The sequence below is a fragment of the Meles meles genome, chromosome 14 (genome assembly GCF_922984935.1).
Source record: "Meles meles chromosome 14, mMelMel3.1 paternal haplotype, whole genome shotgun sequence".
Classification (NCBI taxonomy): domain Eukaryota; kingdom Metazoa; phylum Chordata; class Mammalia; order Carnivora; family Mustelidae; genus Meles; species Meles meles.
Window position 1 is genome coordinate 32,404,199 of NC_060079.1, and position 19,110 is coordinate 32,423,308.

Below are 19,110 nucleotides of genomic sequence, written 5' to 3' on the forward strand. Positions count from 1 at the left end.
AAAAAGATAAAAACTGGTGAAAATACTTAAAAATGTTACTATTATCTCTTGGTAACTGAGTTACTTATGTTTTTCTTCAATTCCAAAAATTTTCTATAATAAAAATATATTGGTTATTTTTAGGGGGGAACCTTTTAAAAATTAGGTTTCTCTACTTAGGAAGTCAGACATAATCCATAACATGTGAAACTAGCTGACCAGGACAAAATTTTCTAGTATATTTATCACATAGAAAACAAAATACCTGAATTTTAAGAAATCTTAGCTTTAAGTATAGGAGATGTTGGTATAGCAGGGCCATCTAAGTCGCTTAAAAAAAAATCTCTTAGTAATGCAGCCTATTATTTCTGCAATTTCAGTATATATAGTCAGCATGGCTTATCATGATGCCTGGCAATCTGCTGCACTAAATGCATTTTTTTCTAGTATTACATTAAGTAACAAATACAACCTAAAATATCATAATGATGGTAACATTCTGACAGCAGTTTTAATCTATACTATGGTATGTTATCCCTGGAGAATTAATTCTTACTAGAACAGCATAGAAATCTTTCCTTACTTAGGATGGGGTTATGCCCGAATAAACCCACTATAAATTGAAAATACCCTAAGTTGAAAATGCATTTAGTACACTTTATCTATTTAACATCATAGCTTAACCTAGCCTACCTTAAATAAGCTGAGAACACGTATATTAGGCTACATTGGGCAAAATCATCTGATACAAAGCCTATTTTATATTTATATAAAATACTATCTCCTGTAATTGACTGAAGAGTATACTGACAGTGAAAAACAAAATGGTTTGAAGTATACTGGCTGTTTACCCTCATGGTCACACTGCTGCCTGGGAGTGTATGAAAGAGAAATGTATAGGAGTGTATCGCTAGGCAGGAGGAAAAGATCAAAACTCAAAATCTGAAGTACAGTTTCTACTGAATGCATATCGCTTTTCCACCATCTTAAAGTCAAAAAAAATCCCACGTCAAACCATTACAAGTTGCGGACTGTCAGTATAAAGCTGGCCAAAACCTGCATTATTCTATCTTATGAAAAAATATCATCTTTTCATTAATGTACAGTTTTAAGAGTAAATAATTTCACTGTAGAAGTATCCACAGAGTAATCATTTTACATTACCAATTCAAAGCATTAATGTTTCTGGAGAAAAACTGCTAACTCATGTACTTCTTTCCCCCTGAAGATTTATTTTAATATTTAAGAAACTATAATTTGTGGAGCTGGCAATGACTTCTTCCTTTTACTGTGTAAATGGTCCAAAGGCAATAACTAAATTTAAACATGTAATCTAATAATATAAATCAGGTAACATCCCTACCATGATCTTGTTTAATTGATAAAATTGTTCTGTTTCTTGACTACTGGCTTTATTTTTTAAAAAATTAATTATTTTTTAAAAAATTTATTTATCAGAGAGGAAGAGAGAGAGAGAGAGGGAGAGAGAGGGCAAGAGTGGGAGGAGGGGCAGAGGGAGAAGGAGAAGCAGATTGCCTGATAAGTAGAGAACCCAACGCTGGGCTTGGGGCGTGATCCCAGGACTCTGGGATCATGACCTGAGCTGAGGGCAGACACTTAACCAGATACGTTTGAATACTGGCTTTAAAACTTCAGTGAATGTGCTCGCTTCGGCAGCACGTATACTAAAACTTCAGTGAAGTGTCCTAAAACATTTTTAAGATGGTAACAAAATAAAAGTTTTTTTCTTACTTTTAGACATATACTATGAAGCCTCTATTGAATATGCAGATATTTGTTTGTCCAACAGAATAATCATGCTGAGTGTGAGAATGCACATGTGTACATGGTGCGATTACTGTGTGAATATGTGGTCAAAAGAAATGTTATATTTGGGTAGGAATTAGAGAGATCATTAGAGGTTGCACTAAGCAACATACAGAATTGCTGAATCACTATAGCATACACCTGAAACAAATTTAATACCATATGTTAACTATACTGCAACTAAAATAAACAAACAGCATGTCTCCTACCAAAAAAACCCTCATTAACTTACTTTTTAAAATAACCACTACTTTACGTTTCAAATACTCTAAAATACTGAATTAGAAGAGATAAAATCACTCTAGAAATAAAAGAAATGAGCCACACCTTTAATGAGCACCTTATCCTTGAAATTAGTTACTGCGACGTATGGAAGTACTGAGATAGAAAATACAATTTGTAATAACAGTAGGATTAAGTTTTAGGTACTTACTGAGATTCAACTTGTTGTTTAATTTCTTGCCATTCTCCATATGGGTTTGATTTTTTATGAGCTTTGGATTTTTCTTCATTTGGACCTGATGAATTTTGTTCTTCGGTATTTTTTTCTTTTTGTGTTTCTGGTTCAGTTCCTTTATCACTATTTTTATTTTTTTCCTGAAATGTCAAAGTCAAGAAATAACATACTTCAAGCAAAACTACAGGGATACAATTTCTTTAACATAATCTTACTGATTTATAAATAATATACTAACTCAATATTTTTATTTTGCACATAACACAAAAAATACACATAAAAGAATTTTAAATTTTAATGCTTTATTAGGTTTTTTATTATGTCAGATGTTAAGATACAATGGGCCAAGGCTGGTTTTTAAAGTAATCTAGTATGATTCAATTAATCTTCTACAATTTTTTAAAAATTTTATTTATTTCACAGAGACAGCACAAGCAGGGGGAACAGAACGCAGAGGGAGAAGAAGCAGCAGGCTTCCTGCAGAGCAGGTAGCCTGATGCAGGGCTGGATCCTAGGACCCTGGGATCATGACTTGAGCTGAAGGCAGACACTTAACTGACTGAGACACGCAGGGAGGGGCCCCAGTGTTCTCCAATTGAGGGCACATACCGTCCTTTTTAAATCCTCTCTTCTCTTTTCTGCCTTTTCTCCTTAATTATATATCCAATAGTTATCTTCCCTTATATTGTGCCTTTTCTGAATTTAATGCCTTATCATTAGAACCTACTACACTATGTACTTAAAGAACTCCCATAATCTATCAGTCTTAACTGAAATCTGTCTTCACATTGAGGTGACTGCTAAAGCCTTAAAGGAATTATAACTGGTAACTATGTGGAATGCGAAAAAGACACACCCTTGATTAGAAGGAGATCCCATGGGAGCCCTTGGGTAGAGTTAGTATTTTTATGGCACTCCTTCACCTGGGAAAACACTAGATTTCACTCTCTCTGCAAGATGCATGACCATGGGTGGCAGTTTTAGGACACTGCTCTGTAATTCTCTGAATGGATATTAACTCATTCCCTCATTCTGTTCCATCATAAAACTAGAAGGCAGTATTCACTTTCTCTTAGCATTCTGGGCAATTTCTAGGCTGTGACCTTTTTTTTAAAATAAAAGATTTTTACTGAGATCATAATGTATGCTTTGATTCTAATGCAATGTAATAAATGCCTCCTCCTGAGGTTCATATCACCTTCCTCACACGATAATGACTTTTGGCCCCTACTCCATATTCACTGATAACTTTAACCATGTTCTTTCTATTCAAACCCATCATCCTAGACCTTAAAAATTCCCTAGCCTGTTCTGTGAGCTTCACAATCAATGACTCTGGCCTTCAACTATATTTCAGTTGCTTAATGTTTATATAAGATATTTTCCCTCATATATAGCACATAGGTAGTATTTAAATATTAAATCCTTACATCAATGTACCTTTTAGTTTGAACTATGTCATCATTCAAAAATGCCCTACCTGTGAAATTTAAAATTCCAAAAGCACCCTCACATTTAACCACAGTAAGTTTTTCTTTTGGCTTTCTGGCTTCCTTACTTCTAATATACCTCCTGTCCAACCTCGTTACCATCTCTAATGCCTTAACTTCTCCTTGTGTTCTGTGTTTGTTGACCTCATCTAGATCTTACATCATTACAGAGCTTCACATTCACAGGGAATCGTTTTACTTTTTTATTTTTGATCCTTTTTTTTTTTTTTTTTTTTTTAAAGATTTTATTTATTTATTTGTCAGAGAGAGAGACAGAGAGAGAAAGATCACAAGTAGGCAGAGAGGTAGGCAGAGGCAGAGGGAGAAGCAGGCTCCCTGCCGAGCAAGGAGCCCTATATGGGACTCGATCCCAGGACGCTAGGATCATGACCTGAGCCGAAGGCAGCTGCTTAACCAACTGAGCCACCCAGGCGTCCCTGATCCTTTTTTTAATCAACACGGTAAGTGTACTCTTTATTTCTCATCACCTATTTCACCCATCCCCCCCACCCACTTTCCCTCTGGTAACCATCAGCTTGTTCTCTATAGTTTAAGGTCTGTTTCTTGGTTTAAATAGTAAAGGTCTGTTTTTTGTTTTAACTTTCCCTCTCTCTCTTTTCCCCCCACTGCTTGTTTGTTTAGTTTCTAAAATTCCACACAAGTGAAATCATATGATACTTTTCTTTCTCTGACTTATTTCACTTAGAATTATACTCTCTAGCTCCACCCATGTCACTGCAAATGGCAAGATTTCATTCCTTTTTTATGACTGAGTAATATTTCACTGTGTGTATATATACACATATATACATATATAGATGTATATGTATATATGTGTATATATACACACATCTTTATCTAGTCATCTGTCAGTGAGCTTCTGAGCTGCTTCCATAGTTTGGCTATTATAAACAACGCTGTAATACACATATGTTATGTAATAAACATAAACAATAAAAACTTACTGTTTTTGTATTTTGGGGGTAAATACCCAGTAGTGCTGGATCTTACGGCAGTTCTATTTTTAACTTTGTGAGGAACCTCCATACTGTTTTCCACAGTGGTTACACCAGTTTTATTCCCCCCAACAGTGCATAAGAAGGTTCCTTTCTCTCCACTTCCTTGCCAACACCTGTTATTTCTTGTTTTAGATTTTAGCCATTGTGACAGGTATGAGTGATTATTTCCTCATAGTTTGGATTTGCATTTTCCTGATGATCAGTGATGTTAAGCACAGATTTTACACCCTTCATTAAAGAGCTCCAAGTCCACACAGAATCACTTTATAAACTTTTTTTTTTTTTTTTTTTGCTAGCACCCTTAAGTATCTTTGTCTCTCTGTTTGTCTCTTGTGTGGAACCTAAAACCTCCAACACAACCTATCCAATTACTGGTCTGTCAAGTGTTACACGGGGAAAAAAAAAACCCACCCAGCCAGACTTCAAGTTATATTACAAAGCTGTAGTAATCAAAACAGTATGGTACTGGCACAAAAATAGGCACGCAAATCCACGGAACAAAAGAGAAAACCCAGAAATGAACCCATGGTTTTATGGTCAATTAATCTTTGACAAAGCAGGAAAGAATATACAACAGAAAAAGACCACCCTCACCAAATGGTATTGGGAAAACTGGTCAGGTAATGCAAAAGAATGAAACTGGACCAATTTCTTATACTATACACAGGAATAAATTAAAAATGGATTAAAGACCTAAATGTGAGGGGCATCTGGGTGGCTCAGTGGGTTAAGCCTCTGCTTTCAGCTCAGGTCATGATCTCAGGGTCCTGGGATCAAGCCCTGCATGAGGCTCTCTGCTTAGTGGGAAGCCTGCTTCTCCCTCTCTCTCTGCCTGCCTCTCTGCCTACTTGTGATCTCTCTCTCTGTCAAATGAATAAATAAAATCTTTAAAAAAAAAAAAGAACAAAACAAAACCTAAATGTGAGATCTGAAACCATAAATCTGTTAAGAAAGCACAGGTAATAAGGACTCTAACATTGGCTATAGCAACATTTTTCTATATATGTCTGAGGGAAGGGAAATAAAAGCAAAAATAAACTACTGGGACTATAATAAAACAAAAACCTTCTCCACAGCAAAGGAAACAATCAACAAAACTAAAGGCAACTTATTGAATGGGAGAAGAGATTTTGCAAATGACATAGCCAATAAAGGGTTAATATCTAAAACATATAAAGAACTTATACAAACCAACATCCAAACAACAAAGAATCCAACTAAAAATGGACAGAAGACATGAATAGAAATTTCTCTAGAGACAAAGAGATGGCCAACACAGGAAAAAATGCTCAGCATCACTGATCATCAAGGAAATGCAAATCAAAACTATAGGAAAAAATGTTTATTGCAGCACTATTTAACAACAGCCAAACTATGTAAGCAAAACTATGGAAGCCAAACCTCTATGTTTATTGCAGCATTATTAACAACTAACTAACTAGGGAAGTAGCCCAGTGCTCACTGACAGATGAGTAAGATGTGATATATGAATATGTACTGGATTATTATTCAGCTGTAAAAAAAAGGAACGCAAGGTTGCCATCTGCAACGACATGAGTGGAACTAGAGTATGTTAAGTGAAGTAAGTCAGAGAAAGATAAATACCATAGGATCTCACTTACGTGGAATTTAAGAAACAAACAAGCAAAGGAAAAAATAGAGAGGGAGAGATAAACCAAGAAACAGACCTTTAAGTATATAGAGAACAAACTGATTGCTACCAGAGGGGAGGTGGGTGAGGAGGGGGAGAAATAGGTGATGGGTATTAAGAAGTGCCTGTGTCAGGGTGCCTGGGTGGCTCAGTGGGTTAAAGCCTCTGCCTTCGGCTTGGGTCCTGGGATCGAGCCCCACATCGGGCTCTCTGCTCTGCGGGGAGCCTGCTTCCCCCACTCTCTCTCTGCCTGCCTCTCTGCCTACTTGTGATCTCTGTCTGTCAAATAAATAAATAAAAAATCTTTAAAAAAAAAAAAAAAGAAGTGCCTGTGTTGTGATAAGCACTGGGAGATGTGCGGAATTGCTGAGTCACTAAACTAATATATCTGAAATTAATATTACACTGTATGTTAAGTGTACTGGAATTAAAAAAAAAATCACACAACCATACAAGCTGGTAAGACTTCAGAATTTACAATACACAGTGTCAGCAGAGACTTTAACACTGCTTCATAATGTGTCTCTAAGTATTTCTTCCCCAGTCCTCAGTGGTTATTAAAAGAAATATTCAGATACAAATGGCTGAGTAAATAATAGTGTATTCATACCACAGAAAACTATCCATCCAATATTTTGGTGGATGAAAACTTATTGATGTCTTTGTGACAGATTAGATTTTAAAGCAATTAAGGCCTTATCATAGTATGACTCCATGTTTTAATTTGAAGATTTTATTTATTTGAGAGAGAGCATGCACACAAGCAGGGGGGTTGGGGCAGAGGGAGAGAGAGAAGCAGGCTCCCCACTGAGCAGGAAGCCTAATGTGGGGCTCAATCCCAAGACCCTAAGATCATGCTCTGAACAGAAGGCAGATGCCCAACAAACTGAGCCACCTAGGTGCCCCCAGGATGACTCCGTATTTTAAAACAATGTATGAGAGTCTGAATTAAAAAAAAAAAACAACCAAAAAACTACAGACCGAGAAAACACCAAAATGTTATAGGGATTTCTCTGGGAAGTGGCAGGGTTATAGGAAGTCTGTCTTTGTTTATCTGTATTTTATAATATCTTATTTGCTTGAAATTAATAATATCTGTCCAGGTTGGATACTGGGTATAAACACTGTGAGATGGGGGTGCGTGGCTAGCTCAGTCGGTAGAGCATGTGACTCCTGACCTCAGGGTTGTTGAGTCCAAACCCCATGTTGGTTGGACTTTAAAAAAAAAAAAAGGAGATATTATTTAAAAATAAAATCTCAAAAAGAAAATAATATAGGGGTGGAAATAGTTCATGTTCCCAATGGCCAGAGTGGAGAAACCTCATTAATATAAGGGGCATTGAGTGAAAGATGATGTGATTGTGAATGCAGAAAAGTCCTAATGACTCTACTAAAAAATGCTATTGGAACTAACAGTATATTTAATGAAGTTGCCAGAAATAATTACTATGTTATTTTTCTATATATTAGCAGTGAACAACTGGAAATTAAAAATTTTAACCTGTACCACTATATTAGCATGAAACAATTACCTGACTGACAAAATATATATGACACTGAAAACTGTAAAATACTGTCGAGAGAAATAAAAGCAGACTGAAATAAAAAGAAAATAAAAAAGAACAACAAAGAAATATAAACATCATGAGATAGCTACTATAAGGGCTCTGCTGCTGCTCCTCTACAAACTGGATACAGCCCTCAGCCCGAGTTCTACCAAGAATTATGGGGTACGTAGAAAAATTCCAGGCAATGATAAGATTCTAGATGTGGCCTGGAAGTACCCCTCTCTCCAGCATCCTTGGATTTCCCTCACTACTCTGGCCAGTAATGTCATCTATGGATCAATGCTATGTGTCCCTTTTTTGCTTTGCCACCTGGGCTCCTAGAGTATTCCTGGAAAGATCACAAAGCAGGACTAGCAATACTATAGCAATGTTTAATTTTACGTTTCTGCCATGGCTGGGGATTCAGCAGCATCTGAAATCTTTTTACTTGGTTCACTTTCTCTCCCACCCCAGCTGAATGACTGTTTCAATTCATTAATGTTGTCAAGCTAGTCAAAGCTCCTCACTCTCAGGAAGCAATCTTAATTTCTTTATAAATGAGTAAACTGAGGCTAAAAGGGCATGACTCTTTCAATTTCCTCCCTGATACCAACTCATCCATAGTCCTACCTTCTTACAGAAAAGGAAAACCTTACCGTATTGAAAATGAGTTTATTCCTCATTCAAGACCAACCTATCCACCTACCCTTGTTGGTATTCCCACTCCACCTCCTTTGGAGTCCCTCTAAATGAAAATATCATTATCACAAATCTCTCATGATTAAGAGTCAACGTGTAGGGGCGCCTGGGTGGCTCAGTGGGTTAAAGCCTCTGCCTTAGGCTCAGGTCATGATCTCAAGGTCCTGGGATGGAGCCCCGCATCGGGCTCTCTGCTCAGCAGGGAGCCTTCTTCCCTTCCTCTCTCTCTCTGCCTGCCTCTCTGCCTACTTGTGATCTCTGTCAAATAAAATCTTAAAAAAAAGAGTCAACGTGTAGCCGTCATCCTGACAACCGATTTCTAGGTTTCATTTCATATCCAAACCACATATAAACCGTGAACCACTTCTCATTGCTCTATAATTGGAGTTCTTTATTTCTTAAGATTTATTTATCACTTGATAGCGAGAGCACAAGCAGGGGGGTGGGGTGGGGAGAGGGAGAAGCAGATTCCCCACTGAGCAGGGAGCCTGACATGGGGGTCGATCCCAGGACCCCAGGATCATGACCTGAGCTGAAGGCAGATGCTTAACTGAGACACTCATTTGCCCCTTTACTTTTTAAAGTTTTTATTCAAATTCCAGTTAGTTAATAAAGTCTAATATTAGCTTCAGATGTACAATCTAATCTGAGTTCTGCCACCGCAAACCCTGGTAAAACTACTAGAAGGGCTTCATTTTTCTTGTTCTAGACCTAATTAATACTTGACACTCTATTCCTTTAGCTTCTTGGATCTTAAATTCTTCTGCTTCTCTGCATACCTTTCTAGCCATTCTTTTCCTTATGAGCTCCTCTTTCCCTGCCTGTCACTTTAATGTTTAATGTTGCACAAAGTCATTTTCCTAGGTTATCTCACTCATTCTGAGATTTAAATTACTACCAGTATGCTGATGGTACTCAAATTAGCATCTCTGGCCTAGATACAGATACTCAGACTTGTATATTCAGACAGCTCTCTAGATGTTCCTGGGGTATCTCACACTTAAGAGGTCTAAAAATGAACTGTCTTGCCACCAGATAGATACTAAAAGTGCTACAACCATTTATCCATTTGCTAAAAATGTATGTCTTGACTTTACTCCTATCTTCCATGAGAAAACTGAGTAAGTCTGCTGAGCTTTCAGTAAATTGGTAAAGTTCTGTAAAGAATAAATCAAGAACCTACCTTAAACTTTATTTTTGGCTTTTGTGTTTCGGTAGAGGCCTCTCCTTTTTCTGCTTCCTCTTCCCCATCAGAATCACTATGAGAATCTGATGATTTAGACTCTTCTAGGGTACCAAGTGATTTTTCATTGACCTTACTAGAAAGCAGATCGCCAGAGCGTGGAATGAAATCATCAGGTTTTTCCCATCTGGACTCTATTCAACACATTTTAACAGTCATGTTATTTAGTTACCAATTCTATTCTGAAGTAAATCCCAATATAATACTCCCTGTCATTTACAAATGTGTTTTTTTGAACTTTTTCTTCATAATATATTATTAAACAATAGCACTACATCTATTTTACACTATCACTTGATTAAGAAGATAATAAATAAGAGTTCCCAAAAGCACTTGCTCTTTTATCTTTTGAGAATTGATTTCAATCTGGATTCCAGACATATAAACTATAGTCCCAATGGAAAGAGACCGAAGAACTGGGCAACACCTTTGAAGGACTATCACACTTTATCTGACACCAGTATCAGGAAACATGTGCTAATGAGTACACATTAGATTTCTTGGAATTTATTTATCACAAAGGTTTCCTGGGGTCTGCACAGAGTGAAATCATACTGTGAAGACCTGAATGAATTTAATTCGTCATTTTTATACTAGGAAAAAAATAATCTCCATTGAACTCTACTGCCATCCAGTGGTTTACTGGGCTTTTAGTAAAATGACAGCCTGGTGGCGGGTATTAAGGAGGGCACATATTGCGTGTGGCACTGGGTGTTATACATAAACAATGACTCTTGGAACACAGGAAATAAAAAAGATAGCATTTCTAATTATCTAACAGTCTCCATTTTTAGTATAAAAAAATGGAAAGGAATGGTAAGATTTACTAACTGAGACAGTTTTAAGAGTGAAAGGGGCAATAATTACACTTGCTATATACATAAACTGAAACTGTTTGAGGGCAAAGCAGCGTGTATAGCCTCTTATTAAAAGAGGGTGTTTTCTAGGGCGCCTGGGTGGCTCAGTCAATGGAGCATGCAACTCTTGATCTCAGGGCTGTAAGCTCAAACCCTACACTGGATGTAGAAGATTAGTTAAAAATAAAATCCTTAAAAAAAAAAAAAGGTGTTTTCCAACATGAAAATAATTATTTCCTTATCTATATTTCACATGAGTAACAAACTTCCAGGAAATAATTAAGCACCTACTATGTATTACGTACTGTTCTGGGAACTTTATAAGATACCCGACCTTCATGACCTAAGAGTATACATGATCATCTCAGTTTTGCATAACAGCTGCTAGAGGTTCAGTGACTTGCTCCAGAATCATATAGCTGGTAACGGAAGAAGCTATGCACTGAGCCCAGAACCAACTCTCCACCTATATTATTTTATCTTCAGAAAAATTCAGTACCTCAGTTTTACCAAGCTAGAACCATTACTATTGTTGGGCAGGCTAGGTTATCTACTTGGAGGCTACAAGGGCCTTTTCTTCCTAAAAGATTTAATGCTATGTGTTTGGATAGTAGAAATTTAATAAATAATTAATTAAAGACTCTCAAACTTCTACTGATACTATACATATTTTGGTAAATTTAATTGTAGAAGAAACTAACTATAATTACTTGCTGACCCATTTTATAAAATTAAATTAGAAAAAATATTAACTTGAAAAACTTAGATAATAATTGACAACAGTTATCCATGTTTTATAAATATTTACATATAACTGAAACATTACTGGGTTAGTAAAAGTGAAAATCTGACATTCTCAGCCACATCTAACATAACTTGTTTTGTTTTTCAGAAAGGAAAAGGCAAGTCAAATTAGGGGATTTCTAAGGCACCTTTCAAGGTAATGATTATATTTCTCCAATAATCATAATAAAAGTCAATAATGATAAAGTAAGAATGATCTTTAAAATTTGTGAATGGCACATCAAGTAAGAATAATGAGCAACACAGTATATTATATATGAAAATCTTCCTGTTCTTCCATTGTGTTGTTTTTAAATTACAAAAGTAATATACACATGCTATGGATATATGCTGATTGCTATACTAAAATTCCCAAGTTCCCTTCATCAACAGGCTAATAAGCAGTTCCAGGTACAATTTTATAGAGTTAGGAAAATCAAAGGTCATACTTACCTCCTGTTTCTGTATTATAATAGTAGGTATAACCATCTTCACTTACTCCTTCTACCCAAACGGTCTTCCCTGCTATCTAATGGGAGGAAAAGACCAGCATAAATGGAAGATAATGATGTAGTTATACTATATTAAGTAACTAAGGCATAGAGTCAGCTCCTTTCCCTTTCCTCTTAACACCTGGGAATTAGAGAGGCAGTATTGACTATGGCCAGGAAGCTTGGCTTGTGTTTATTATGAGCTAACTTTCAGAAAACATTGCACCTCTGAAAGATAGGAACAATTCTTTGCAGATGGACAGGGACATCTGAATGCAATGGACTATAAATTAACTGATGATATTTGTCCTGCATGGAGTTTTTAGGTAGGTATCAATTTTTCACCTCCACCCAGTCTTCTCACAAAAGAATATAGGAAGAAAGGAACAAAGTGTGTGTAGGGGCCTTATCTGGAAGTAAATTTGCTTAATAGAACTCTTTTATAAAAAACCCAGAAACCAATCAGTTTAAAGAAAAGACACTATCAATATGCTTCAGTTACCTTTTTTAAGTTTCCTTGAAATCCTTCTGGTCTCTCCCATTGGGATGCTTAAAGCAAAATATACTTCATTAATAAAATTTTTTCACTTCAAAAGAAAAACTTCTCAAAAAATTTAATTTGGCAAAAATTTATAGGACATTTAATGTGTACAAAACACTACAGGCCTATAGTTAAAACACAGAATTGAAAAATAAAAAGAAACAATATACATCCCAATAGTATTATACAGAACATATGTGAATGATACTTAACCAAGAAGGAAAAACAGAATGAGGATTAGAAGTTACTGGGACTTCCATAGGAATTTTTAGATGCAGGTAAGATCTCGCAGAATTCAGAAGTTTGTTTGTTTTTTTAAAGATTTATTTATTTATCTGAGAAAGATAGAGAGCATACAAGTCAGTGTGCATGCCTGTATGCATGGGAGGCAGGGAAGAGGGAGAGAACCCTAAGCAGACTAGCTAGGGGATCACAGAGCCTGATGCAGGGCTTGATCCCACACCCCATGAGATGACAACCTTAGCCAAAACCAAGAGATGGATGCTCAACTGACTGAGCCACTCAGGTGGCTCGACCCCAGGATCAAAAAGCTTTTTTGGATTAACATTTTTTTTAGTATTCTCTACACCCAACACAGGGCTCAAATGTATGACCCCCAATTTAAGAGTCATGTGCTTTTCCGACTAAGCCAGCCAGGTGTCCCAGGCTTGATGAGTTTTGAAGAAATGAGATGGTTGTTTGACATCCTAGGGAGGGGAGAGCGAGAAACAGAATGAATGACTTAAGAGGAACGAGATGAAAGATGCAGGAATTAAAAACAAGAAGTACACCTGATCCTTAAACAACATGGGTCGGAACTGTGCAGGTCCACTTACAAGCAGATTTTTTTCAATAAATATATTGGAAAACTTCTGAGAGATTTGTGACAGTTAAAAAAAATTCACAGATGAACCACATAGTCTAGTAATACTGAAAAAGAAAAAGGTATTACTATAAAATATAGTATATAATACATCTAACACACAAAATGTGTGTGTGTCAACTGTTTATGTCATCTGTAAGGCATCTAGTCAATAGTAGGCTATTAGTAGTTAAGTTTTTGGGGAGTCAAAAGTTATAAAAACCATATGATCCAGTAATTCCACTATGGCATACACTCGAAGAAAATGAAAACATTAATTTGAAAATATAAATGCACCTCTATATTTATAGCAGCATTATTTATATATGATAATAATGTCTATTATTATATATAGACAGATACAGAAGCAACCCAAGTGCTCATTGATAGATGAGTGAATTAAAAATGTGAGATACTCATCTCTCTCCCTCTTTCACACACACACACACACAAACATTACTCAGCCATAAAAAATAAAATCTTGCCATGTAACAGCATGGATGAACCTAGAGGATATTATGCAAAGTGATATAGATCAAACAAAGAAAAACAAATACCATATGATCTCACTTACATGTATAGTTTAAAAAACAAAAACAAATAAAACCAGACTCAATATTGAGAACTGGTGGTTGCCAGAGAGGGTGGTGGATGGCGGAACACGTGAAATATGTGAAGTGGATGAACAGGCTCAAACTTCTAATTATAAAATAAATAAGCCATGGAGATGAAGAAAAGGACAGCAGAGGGAATATAGTCAATGAAGCTGCAATAGCAGTGTATGGGGACTGCAACTGTGGTGAGCATGGGTTAAAGTATGGAACTGTCAAATCATTGTGTTGTATACCTGAAACTATTGTAACACTGTATGGCAACTATACTTTAAAAAAAGTTGTAAGCAGATTTTCGACCACATGGGGTAGGAAGGGGTCAGTGCCCCATCACTTGTGTTGTTCAAGGGTTTTGCTGAGACCAAGACTATAAACAACAGGACAGCGAACAAAGGAAGCAAGCAATAGGAATTAGAAGGGAGAAACACATAATTAATAGTTCTTAAAAATCTTTTTTATAGGGCGCCTGGGTGGCTCAGTGGGTTAAGCAGCTGCCTTCAGTTCAGGTCATGATCTCAGGGTCCTGGGATCGAGTCCCACATCGGACTCTCTGCTCAGCAGAGAGCCTGCTTCCCTTCCTCTCTCTCTGCCTGCCTCTCTTGTGATTTCTGTCAAATAAATAAATAAAATCTTTAAAAAAAATAAAAGATTTTACTTATTTATTTTAGAAAGAGGGAGGAAGAGGCACCTGGGTGGCTCAGTGGGTTAAGCATCTGCCTTTGGCTCAGGTCATGGTCTCAGAGCCCTGGGATAGAGCCTCACATTGGGTTCCCTGCTCAACGGGGAGTCTGCTTCTCCTTCTGCCTGCTCTACCCTGCCTGGCTTGTGCTCTCTTTCTCTCAAATACATAAATAAAATCTTAAGAAAAAGAAAGGGGAAAGAAAAGAGAGAGCAAGGGGGTTGGGGGGGCACAGAGGGAGCGAGCAAGCGAGCGAGAGAGAAAATCTCAAGCCGACTTCATACTGAGCTAGGAGCCTGATGTGGGGCTTGATCCTACAACCCTGACATCATGACCTACACTGAAATCAAGAGTCAGATGTTTAACCAACTGAGCCACCAAGGCGCCCCATTAATAAATAGTTTCTATGTAAATCTGAGAAAGACTTGTGATCCTTAGCAAACATACAATCATTTGCGGTTCACTGCTGAACTAGCTAACATGCACTTCTCTTAAGGCTCAGTGGAAAATGTGATTATTACTATTTCCATGTAGTCCAAAACTGTGATTCTAAAAATTGTAATAATTATAACAATACTGATAGCCCAAGGTTTTTTCATGATTAACTCTGATCTCATTTCCTACCTTTCTGATCATTCTTAACTTTTCTTTCTCTATTTTCTTCTTTCCTTCAATATATGTACTATCCATCCTTCGTACTTGTTCTCTTCTTTCTCCTTGTGATCTCATATACTCCTAAAAGTTCAGATATTATTTACACTTTTATCCTGCCGCATAACTGAACTGCTATATGAGTTCTAGTAGTTTGGGGGTGGAGTCTTTGGGTTTTCCACATAAAGTATCATGTCATCTGAGAAAAGAGTTTGACGACTTCTTTGCCAATTTGAAAACGTTTTATTTCTTTTTGTTGTCTGATTGTTGTTGTTAGGACTTCTAGTACTATGTTGAACAATAGTGGTGAGTGGGTATCCTTGTCATGTTCCTGATCTCAAGGGAAAGGCTCTCAGCTTTTCCCCATTGAGAATATTCACTGTGGGTTTTTCATAGATGGATTTTATGAAATTGAGGAATGTTCCCTCTATCCCTATACGCTGAATAGTTTTAATCAGGAAAGGATGTTGTATTTTGTCAAATGCCTTTTCTGCATCAATTGAGAGGACCATGTGGTTCTTGTTTCTTCTTTTATTCATGTGTTCTATCACACTTGATTGATTTGCAAATGTTGAACCACCCTTGCATCCCAGGGTTAAATCCCACCTGGTCGTGGTGGATAATCAATGCACAGAAACCAGTTGCTTTCTTATACACTAACAACGTAACTGTAGAAAGAGAAATTAGAGAATCGACTCCATTTACAATAGTACCAAAAATCGTAAGATACCTTGAAATAAACCTAATTAAAGAGGTAAAGGATCTATATTCTGGGAACTACAGAACACTCATGAAAGAAACTGAAGACACAAAAAGATGAGAAAACATTCCATGTTCATGGACTGGAAGAATCAACACTGCTAAAATTACTATGCTGCCCAGAGCAATCTATGGTTTCAGTACCATCCCGATCAAAATAGCAATGGCATTTTTCAAAGTGCTGGAACATACAATCCAAAAATTTGTATGGAACCAGAAAAGACCCCAAACTGGCATCATGTTCCCTGATTTCAAGCTATGTTACAAAGCTGTGATCACCAAGACAGCATGGTTCTGGCACAAAAACAGACACATAGATCAATGGAACAGAACAGAGAGCCCAGAAATGGACCCTCAACTCTAGGTCAACTAATCTTCGACAAAGCAGGAAAAAGTATCCAATGGAAAAAAAACAGTCTCTTCAATAAATGGTGCTGGGAAAATTGTACAGCTACATACAGAAAAATGAAACTCGAACATTCTCTTAAACCATACACAAAGATAAATTCAAAATGGATGGAAGACCTCAACGTGAGGCAGGAATCCATCAAAATCCTAGAGGAGAACATAGGCAATAACCTCTTCATCAGCCACAGCAACTTCTTTCAAGATACATCTCCAAAGGTAAGGGAAAATGAAAAGCGAAATGAACTTTTGGGATTTCATTAAGATAAAAAGTTTCTGCACCACAAAGGAAACAGTCAACAAAACAAAGAGGCAACCCACGGAAAGGGAGAAAATATTTGCAAATGACACTACAGACAAAAGGCTGATACCCAAGGTCTATGAAGAACTTCTCATACTCAACACCCCAAAAACAGGTAAGTCAAAAAATGGGCAGAAGACATGAAAAGACCTTCTCAAAAGGAGACATACAAATGACTAACAGATACATGAAAAAACGTTCATCATCATTAGCCATCAGGGAAATTCAAATCAAAACCACACTGAGATACCACCTTACACCAGTGAGAATGGCAAAAATTGACAAGGCGAGAAACAACAAATGTTGGAGAGGTTGTGGAGAAAGGGGAATTCAAGTTAGTACAGCCACTTTGGAAAACAGTATGGAGGTTCTTCAAAAAATTAAAAATAGAGCTACCCTATGATCCAGCAATTCCACTAGTGGGTATTTACCCCAAAGATATAGGGGCAGTGAAAAGAAGGGCCATATGCACCCCAACCTTCATAGTAACAACATTCACAACAGCCAAACTGTGGAAAGAGTCAAGATGCCCTTCAACAGATGGATGAAGATGTGATCCAGACACACAATGGAGTATTACTCAGCTATCAGATAGAAGAATACCCAACTTTTCCATCAGCATGGATGGGACTGGAGGAGATTATGCTGAGTGAAATAATTCAAGCAGAGAGAGTCAATTTCCATATGGTTTTACTTACTTGTGGAACATAAGGAATATGGAGCATATTAGGAGAAGGAAAGGAAAAGTGAAGGGGGGGTAAGTTAGAGGGGTAGACGAACATTGAGAGATTGTGGACTCTGAGAAACAAACTGAGAGTTTGAGTGGTGGGGGGATGGGTAAGCCCAGTGATGGGTATTAAGAAGAGCACGTATTGCAGGGAGCACTGGGTGTTATATGTAAACAATGAATCCTGGAACACTGCATCAAAAACTAATGATGTACTATATGGTGACTAACATAATTTTAAAAAGAGGAAAAAAGATATTATCAACATTTCTAGACTCAATTTATCTCCCTAATTCCAAACTATAATCAGCCACTGAAAACCACCACATGAATGTTCTAGAGGTACCTCAACCTTAACATTCCAAAAACTGAATTTATTATTGTCCCACTTTAACCTACTCTATTTCTGTATTCCATACTTCAGTAAATGGCACGATCTTCCTAGCCCTCCATGACATAGCACCGATCTATTTTTGCAGCCTCTTTCTTCTGCTATGACATCTTCAGAGATCTGTGTATGTATATATATTTTTAAAGCTGGCATTTATTTATTTATTTTTAAAGATTATTTGTCAGAGAGGGAGAGACTACAAGCAGGGGAAGCAGCACACAGAGGAGAAGCAGGCTCTCTGCTGAACAAGAAGCCTGATGTGGGCTTCAATCCCAGGACCCTGGAATCATTACCTGAACTGAGGGAAGCCACTTAACTGACTGAGCCACCCAGGCATCCCACAGAGAACTGTATATTTTACCTCTACCAGATGACTATTTCCCAAACTTTCAAACTTTTTATTTTTTCATTTTTTTTACTTTCATACTTTTTAAAGCTTCATATTGTTCTACCTGTTTGGAATGCTTGCTTCACCCTCATAACAAACTACGACAATCTTTTTCAATCAAAATATCCATGAAGTGTCTATACCATGTCAGGCACTATGTTTGGTGCTAGGGATATAAATGGTGAATAAGAAGACATCATTCTGATGCTTTCCTCTTAATTTATAAAACAGTTCAAAAGTAATTTCTGTGATAATCTCTCACATCTACATAATCACAATCCCTCACAATTTGAAGTTCCCACACAATGTTACATCTCTATTGTATCACAGCACTTTAAAACTCCTCCTTGTATTATGCTTATTTCTGATCTTAAATTTTATAATTCTGTAGGGTAAGATGCTACATAAATATATTTACTTATCTCAGAGTTAAAATGAATAAATCCTCAATACATTTAGTTTTAAAGGAAAACAAAATTGCTTTTGATATTCCCACTGGAAAACACCACTGTGTATTTTATTAGAAAGTGATACCTAAAACATGAATAGGAGGCTGGGGTTCTTTACTACAAGATTGCTACACATAAAAGAAAATGGTTCTGGTTCCCAGTCTGGTTTTGGATAGAAAATCTCTCCCACAGAATATTTTAAGAACCTCTGCAATTTGTAAAGTGGATCTGAAATGCCTTATTTCCATGTAAAATGCTTTATTTTAATGTAGTTCATACAAGATATTCTTGAGACAATATAAT

The 19,110-nt window shown here is 36.8% G+C and overlaps 1 protein-coding gene across 1 annotated transcript in view; it reads right to left on the reverse strand.

The window, feature by feature from the left end:
* Window positions 1–19,110, reverse strand: part of WBP4 (WW domain binding protein 4) — a 62,541-nt gene that overhangs the window by 35,980 nt on the left and 7,451 nt on the right. The window contains exons 6-9 of the mRNA XM_045978096.1: window positions 12,546–12,592; window positions 12,006–12,081; window positions 9,853–10,046; window positions 2,240–2,403 (exon numbers count right to left, since the gene is read on the reverse strand). Of these exons, the coding sequence (XP_045834052.1) occupies window positions 2,240–2,403; window positions 9,853–10,046; window positions 12,006–12,081; window positions 12,546–12,592 (481 nt within the window). The remainder of the gene's footprint in view (window positions 1–2,239; window positions 2,404–9,852; window positions 10,047–12,005; window positions 12,082–12,545; window positions 12,593–19,110) is intronic.